Source organism: Stegastes partitus, unplaced genomic scaffold, assembly GCF_000690725.1.
Source record: "Stegastes partitus isolate 25-593 unplaced genomic scaffold, Stegastes_partitus-1.0.2 Scaffold1431, whole genome shotgun sequence".
Lineage (NCBI taxonomy): Eukaryota > Metazoa > Chordata > Actinopteri > Pomacentridae > Stegastes > Stegastes partitus.
The window spans coordinates 207,739-216,072 of record NW_007579162.1 but is presented as its reverse complement, the minus strand read 5'-3'; the positions used below and the strand labels follow the sequence as shown (position 1 = coordinate 216,072).

General features: G+C 39.6%; 1 gene segment (V, D, J or C); it reads left to right on the top strand.

The window, feature by feature from the left end:
* The first annotated feature begins 8,196 nt into the window (after positions 1 to 8,196).
* The window catches only part of LOC103370479 (sialic acid-binding Ig-like lectin 7), a 12,330-nt gene continuing 12,192 nt past the window's right edge, over positions 8,197 to 8,334 (top strand). The window contains 1 exon segment of the C gene segment in view: positions 8,197 to 8,206. Coding sequence covers positions 8,197 to 8,206 — 10 coding nt within the window.

Below are 8,334 nucleotides of genomic sequence, written 5' to 3'. Positions count from 1 at the left end.
AAGTGCAAAGTCCCAGGCCTCACTTGTAGGTGAATTCACAACCATTTCAGATCATAAACCGTAGATGGATGAAAACATACCTGGTTCAATTCAATTCAATTCAATTTTATTTGTATAGCGCATATTTACACCAACAAGTCATCTCATAGCGCTTAACAAAGACAGAAACACCCAACAATCCAAAACATTTGGATTGTTTTATATATAAAACAAACACCCCCAAAAATAAAACAATAATATAAATAGATACAAAGGAATAAAAAGAGACAGAAACTAAGGTGTATATAGACTATTTACAAGTAGCAGCATCATTGAGGTGATGTAGCAGCATTTAAAGTGCACAGTGCCTGGTGACACATGTAAACTGGATTGTACATTGAAGTTTACATGTGTCACGTGTCATGTGGAGGAGCTGCCTAGTGCTGTCACAGTCTCCTGTTGAGGGCGAGCCAACAGGGCTGATAGCTTAGCCACATAAGTATCATCGTGTTTACAACATACAGTCGTGACTCGATAATCCGACACTAAATGGAAAATCTTCTTTTATGTCGGATAGCAAGGCTGTCGGATTGTTAAGACAAAGGTCGAGATACAAGGAGGGCTTGATGCTTGAAGGCTCATTTGTTGTTAATTATTGTTCGTAGTTGTTATAATAACTAGTAGGGCTGGTCCCAATAGCACTTTCTGGTCTCTGGATATTCAGGCCCAATTAATGATGAATATCCGAATATTCTGCGCGGTTTGGGGGGATACTTCCACCTGGGGTGCACTCTGATGGGGTGGAAGTGGCCGGAAAGCACAGGCAGTACTTGGCTGCTGATGTTAGTTTAGCTTGCGGTCACAGTTCTGTTTCCACCATCGGGGGCCACCATCCGTGTTTACTTCGGTAAACACTGAGCACGCTCGCTGCGTGTGACGTCGTCGTGTCCTCTTCTGCTCATGCGGGACACTTTTGTGTCGTATGAAGTTCACACAGCAGATCACATACAAGTCGCATTTAATTGGAAATGTGAACGAACTCACAAAGAAATCGGATTTCACAAAAAAATCCGTATTGAGCATTAAGTCCTGCAGTCTGAACGTTATGTTATGTCAGATATTACGCCATTATTCTGATTTGTGTCACAAAATGTCATGTTGGAGTCGGAATCCAAGGCTGTCGGTACGTTAAGGCTATTTAATGGGTTCTGTTCATTTTTCTTAAAAATCTGTTGGATAGCAAGGGTTAGGTTTTTCAAATCTGTCTCGATAACTTCCCCTGCCGTGCCCGACGGCAAAGCAGTTTGGGGTAGGGTTCACCTTGTTGTAGGTTAGTGTCATCGTGTAAACCACTTGGGTGTTAGATTTCTGACGTGTTTTTTTGGTTAGGGTTAGGTTTTGGAATTGGTGAAGGGAAGACTTGTAAGGCAAGAGGCCATTGTTCCCCTGGTTGCATTCCCTGGTCTCGGCTGGAGTACAAAAGTACAAGAGAGGATGTCCTGGCGAGAGGCCGTCGCCGTCTTGGTAACATTCTCTGGTCCGAGGGTTAGGGGTTTTGGAATAGAGTTGGGTTGTATGGACGTTTGTCTCAAAAAGCTGGGCTTTTACCTTCAGAGTTGGTCTGGTTTTGGTCTTTGTTTTCCACAGTAGTTTGATTAATCAATTGTTATTATGTTGTCCTGGCTGGTGTCATATTGCTCTGCCCGAACGGGTTTTAGTTTCTGTTTTTTTCAGTTGGTCATGGTCACCTTTCTGGGTACATAGTCACCTTTCTGGGTCCACGTTTTGGATTTTGCCATGTTTTTTTCGTGGTTGATTAGTTACCTTTTCTGGTTTTGTAATCCTGGTTTGTGTTATTGTTCTGCCTGAACGGGTTTTAGTTTCTGTTTCCTTCAGTTGGTTTTGGTTTGTGTTTTTGGATAAAGTCGTGGTTCCTTTGTGGGTATATGTTTTGGGTTTTGTCTTCTTTATTTCGTGGTTGATGAGTTACCTTTTCTGGTTTTGTAATCCTGGTCTGTGTCACTGTTCTGCCCGAACGGGCTTTAGTTTCTGGTTTTTTCAGTTGGTTTTGGTTTGTGTTCTTGGATAAAGTCTTTTTTCTGGTTTTGTAATCCTGGTCTGTGTCCTGTTGTTGGTTTGAGGGGATTTGGGTTTCTGTATTTCTCTTTTTGTTTGGGTTTTGTGTTTGTTGTAGTTTTGCATGGTTGACAGAAGGTCAGAAAAACGTTTTGGGGGTGTTTTTGTTTGTTCCTCGTAGTAGTCTTAGAAAGTTTTGAGAATTTTTGATTTTTTTAAAAATTTAATTAATAATTCTATAATTTTAGGACACATCATCAGTAGTGGACCCCAGGTTCATCGAGTGTTAGGGTTAGGGCTAGGTTTTTCAAATCTGTCTCGATAACTTCCCCTGCCGTGCCTGACGACAAAGCAGTTTAGGTTAGGGTTTGGGTTTGTTAAGGGTCAGATTCACGACTGTACATTCTAAATTAAAACAGGTATCATTTCCATTCTGTAAACTTGATTTCTTTTAAAGCATTTTTGGGGGCATTTGTATGCCTTTGTTTTATGGTGGCAGTAGAGGGAGAGAGGTCAAAGAGCAGAAGACTGGTGGCACATACAGAGTCGGGGGAAGGTCAGAGCACAGAGCTGTAGAACCGCTGAGCATCACAACACAAACCTGTGTGCATAATTTGTTATGTTATTTTCTGCGTTTACACAAAAGAAAGTTCTAGTTAAATTGATAATGATGTGTCATCAGTTGGGGCCTAACCCATATCACACTGTACTAGAGGCTGGGTACACTATTCACCGTTCAGTACATAAAGATGGACAAATGGCCATGGCACCGCTCACAGGTTCACTGAAGAGAAGCTTAGAAGCTCAGTGTGGCGTCTCCAGCCGTTGCCATTGTGGCGTTGCCGACTTTTCTGATTTTTAACGCTAATTGCGGTGATCTGTGCTAACTACAAAAAAAGACATACAGATGCTGGCATGCACCCTTCCCTTTCATCTCCTGATTTAACTGTATAGAAAGTAGTCCTATTGTAATTTAATCTATTGTTACCTGCCAAGTTAAACATGAAGTAACTCAGTTGGATGAAACAGCAAGGGTGGCAGCACTGGGTGTCAGCATTAAAGCTTTGACTTTACTTTGTCCTTGTTATGTAGTCGTGTATTTTGCATTGGTCTAAATTCAGGGTTTTCATATGTTTTACATACTGAGGAAGCAACACCTGCCAGGTAAATGTGACAAACACTCAGCTATAAGATTGATGACACCCACATCTACAGCCAACTAAACCACTGCCATGTGACTGCAACAGATAAATACTGACACCGAGTCAAACCCTGGACGCTGCGAAGCAACAACTGCAGAGTGTGAACAGAGAAAACATGAACAAAGCTGAAATTTAAAGAAGAATCCTCAGGAGCAAATATTATACTTGGACAGATCAAACTTCAGGTAAGTCTCTTCTACGCACACTGCAATCAGGAGCAACCTTTAGATGTCTTTTGTAAACCAGCTTTTTTATTTATTTTTTTTTCATAAAAACTGGCATTTAAAAAATAAAACATAATTTGTCTTGTATTCTTGTTTGTGTGGAACTATTTAAATTCCACATTGGCAGTTCAGAGTTTAATGAAACTATTTCATGACCTAGTTGTTTAATTTTAACTACTCAGTGACGTCTTTGACAATAATTGTGGAAGGCACAAAACCGACAGTTTTAATGACAAATGCCAGTTTCTATTTGTTGTTGTTTTTTTTAAGTTATTTATGTGTTTTGTTTCCGAGTCATATTACACACACCGATGAAACACTTATGTACACACAAAAATCATAACTGTTGGCACCTTATAAAGTTATATTATCCATTTCTTAGAGTAAAAAGAAAAAAAAATCCTGTTTTCTTCTTCTATTTTTATGACCCTTTTTTACAGTCATGGAAAGCATCACACATCTAATCCTACTCGCAGGTCAGTGTTCCTCCAGGTATATCTGAAAACTTCTGTCAGTTTGTTGTCTGTCTGCTTGTCTGAAGAACTACGACCAATGAAACTTTTGTCACCTTTTTTTCCACAGGGCTGTGTTCGCTATCTTTGTGTGTCTCTGCGCATTACTACGAAATGTTCAATTCTCCAAAAACCTGGCACGAGGCTCAGAGCTTCTGCAGAGAGAAATGTTTGGACCTGACCACCATCAACAACATGACAGAGATGGATGCAGTTCTTAAAGCTGTCGAGGGCAAGTTCGATGACACTTTGTGGTTCGGGATTTGGCAAGGGCCGAGACGCCAGATACACTGGTCTATTCCAGACAGAAATTTGGATGACTCGAGCCCAAGCTTCTCTCCGAGTTGGGACATGGCTTCTCACGGCGGCTGTGTTTATTACGGCGGTGAGATGTTCCAGACATCTTCCTGTGACCGAATCCTTGAGTTTGTTTGCTTTGATGGTGAGAGACTTGCACATGACTGACTCATTTGTTCAAATTTTCAATTTATGGTCATATGTAACACAATTTTATTATTAAACCAACTTTTACACCCCATTAGCCAATTTGTAGCAAAAATAATAGTCACTCTTTTTAGCACTTTTCTTTTTTTTTTTTTAAATAACAGCTTTGCTTCGCAGAGAAAAGAAACACAAAAAGAAAAAAGTTCAATGTATGATGGAACATGAAAATATCTCAACCAGCTGCAAAGGGGAAAGAGTCCCTAGGGCCATGGCAGTCCAGATGAGAAAAGATAAAAACATGAATCACGTTCTCCAGGCCAGCAGAGTATTTTTTATTTTATTTTTTTAATTAGTTTGAGGATATTTTTAAGTGAAGAACTCAGGACTTTCCAATTGTCTTGTTCTGAGTGATACAACAACTTCAGATTTACTGTCCTTGAGCAGGAGGACATTGTTGGACATCCAACACTTCAACTCACTGAGGCAGCTTCGTTATGGAGAGGTCATTACGGAAAAAAAGGAAAAAGCTGGATTGATATAATTGCAACTACTTGTCAGATTTAAGCAAGCTGTTAATTAATACAGTGAACAACAGACGAGAGCAACTGCTTCAGCACTATTTAAATACCACAAATTGAAATATCTCCTTTAAACTTGGCCTGTACCATGAACCCAGGCTATTTTCAGGGCACTTTAGTATTGTAATACTTACATTATTGTTATTATTATTGAAATATATATTAGCCTTGAAATCAAGGACTGAAAAAACACAACTATTTTTTTTTTTTTTTCTGTTTAGAAACGAAACATGGTGCCGACCAGTACATTCTCAGTGGAACTATGAATTGGACTGATGCTCAGGAATACTGCAGAACCACCTACACAGACCTGACCAGCATACGGTATCAAGCAGACTTTGACATCATTTCTGCAAAAATCGGTGACAGGCTGATATGGGTTGGCGCCTTCGCTGACTCATGGAAGTGGTCAGAGGGGCGCGACTCCTCATTCAGACACTGGCCACCAAGCAAGAAGTTTTGGGAGTTGAATGAAGAATGCGGTGTCTTGACGAAGAACAATGATAGATGGGGAAGCCTGCCTTGTTCAGAAAAACGCCCGTTCCTCTGCACCTGCAAGGACCCAGGTGCTGCATCATTTAAATCACTGTACTTTTACATTTGGGGTGATAAACACGTCAACAAGTGAGCTTAAGTCTTTGTTCATGTGTTTGTTTCCCCTCATGGCAGCAAGCAACCTGAGGGTCATTAAAGTGAGGATCAACCTCCAGGACACATCGTTGGATCCAAATGACCCTTCAGTACAAGACAAAATCTTGGAGCAAGTAAGTCTTGCTTGTATTTGTATTAAGTCTGCTGTTCAGAGAATAGAGACACTGATCTACGGAACCTATGTAAAATAATGCTTTCCTGATTTAAATTGAGGTGGTCAACTGTTGCCTCTTTTTGTAGGAGTACTAAATAATGCAGAGAAGAGCAAGAAGGCAGAATAGCTGTTGCGCAGCCTGATATGCAAAATCCAGAGGAAAGAAAATGTGAAGCAGTCCTTTCGCTGCAGCACTTGTTTCTACTCTATAAGGTTATAGTCAGAGGAGCCTGTCTGGAGGCTTTTGAACTGATGCTTTGGTTGCATCAGAAGCTTTCTAGAGATTCTGAAGTCCCAATTAAATCTGCAGTTGGCAGAAATCTGGAAAATGCACCAAAAAAAAAGAGAGTCTCCATCATAGGATAAAGTGAAAACTGAGCCAAGAGGAGATGGAAGAGCCTGGTTTTCACTCACAGCGTCTGAATCACTTAATGATTCTTAAAGGTTTTGACGCTATTTTTTGCCTAATGATGGAAAATTTTTTTTTAAAAAGGTGTCTTTAAAGTTTCCACGCTATTACACATGACGGGGCTCAAACTGTGCTGTCTTGCATTTGTTTTGTTCAGACATTTTGGTGTAAAATGTGTCTGTTTCCCAGATGATGCAGAAGCTGAACAAGTCCGGAGTCGGTGATGTGAAGCTGCAGTGGAAGAAGCAGCCCGACGGGAAGGTTTTCATCTCAGCGGCTCCCTGAATGCAGCTGAGTGCTTTCATTCTGCTAACTTGTGTTTCCACGACCCAGGACGTGTTCTCAGGAGAGAGAAGGTCTCTGGAGGCGAGGAGAAACATTAGCACAATGAAAATCTGCCTGTGATTGTGTTTTGATGCTTAAAGAAAAAAAAAATTAGCAGCCATTTCCATTACACTATATTAAACATAAATAAATCAAAGTAGAAACCTGTATCAGTACGCAGCCAGTAAACATATAACGTGTGCAAAGTAAGTATGTAAGTGTGTCTTAGCAATGTTTCAAAAATATATATATGCAACGTAACTAAGGTTGAAGAATTGCAGATGTGCTCATTTTTACCTCCAGTAGAAACAGAGCGCTCACAACTGCTTGTGGTTTGTGGCTTATTCATTTATTCACCATCTTTAGAGGGTTGATAAGCTGTAATCAATAGTTTTACTAACGATAAATAGATTACTTTCTGTAGCACACTTAAAAGTCTGGAAAAGGTTTAGCTTTTGGGTTGCCAGGTTGAGGGGAATATCCCACCTTCAGCACTTGATTTTAGTTGTACATGTTACAGTGATAGAGATGTATAATAAAGGCTAGATGTCTTAAGGCGGCGTTTCGAACAGGATCACCCTTCGGCCATCTTGATTCGAGGCAGCTCTCTGGCGGAACCTGTGGTACGTGAAGGAAGCTGAGTGATCTGCACAAACGTAAATACTCTTATCTCGCTGAAATCTTGACGGATTTACAAACGGTTTGGTTTCTTACAAACGTTAATAACGTGGCGACAATTCAAATTACAAAAATACAAATAAAATACAAAATAATGAAAATACATATTGTTGCTGGCTGTGAGAGTGTAACATAATTATCCATCGGTGCAGTGTTATAACTACACCTCTGACGTTTATAACAAACCAAACTGTTTGAAAATCGGTGGAAAACTGAGACTAGAAAAAGTTATGGTTATTTAAAAAGTACATGCAAAACTACAACAGAATGTTATGGGTGAGCGAGCTGACCGTATCAAGATGGCCGCCAGTGTGGCCGTGCGATTCCATTGGCCGACAGAGCGGACTAGACATCTAGCCTTTATTATATATATATCTATGGTTACAATGACAATAAAGATATATTCTATAACATGTTGCTTGTTATTCTTAATGCTTCAAATATTCTACTAGTTTGCCTGTTTCCATTTCTTGTATTTATTTGCTTCCGTCTTTTGTTTGTTTCTGTCTTTGTAAATGAGGCCAATGTCAGAGTAACTCCAAGTTTAATTAAAGGTTGATTGTTGTTTTAGCATTTAAGTTCATTAGGGATGTTTTTACAGGACTAATGTGTAACAGTGGATTCCAGTTCTGGTTAAAGTGATGGAAAAGTGAGGAAATTTAGTTCATTCACACATTTGGAAAACATATGCAGAATATATTCATTATTTTCCAGAAAAGAAGAAAGAAAGAAAAACAAACAGTCAAGAGCAGAAATGTTTGATTGATTCACTGATTAGTTCTTGATTTTTGAATGCACTGAGAAATCACAAATACATAAGTACAGCAAGATCCAGGATGTAATTCCATTGGTGATAAGTGTGTCCTGCAATAAAAGCATCTAAAATATCAGACACTGACAACACACAACAAAAATGCAAAAGCAGTAAAGGTTGCATGTCTGTGGCATCTAGAAAAAATGGCTCCATGAGGTCGTGTGAACAGATTCTTCTGACATCAACTATTGTTCTGTATGCCATCACGTAGAAATGTTAGGAATAGTTATACAGTTTACCATTTAACAATATAAAATTGATGCGCTTAGAAATATGAGCTGTCTCAACA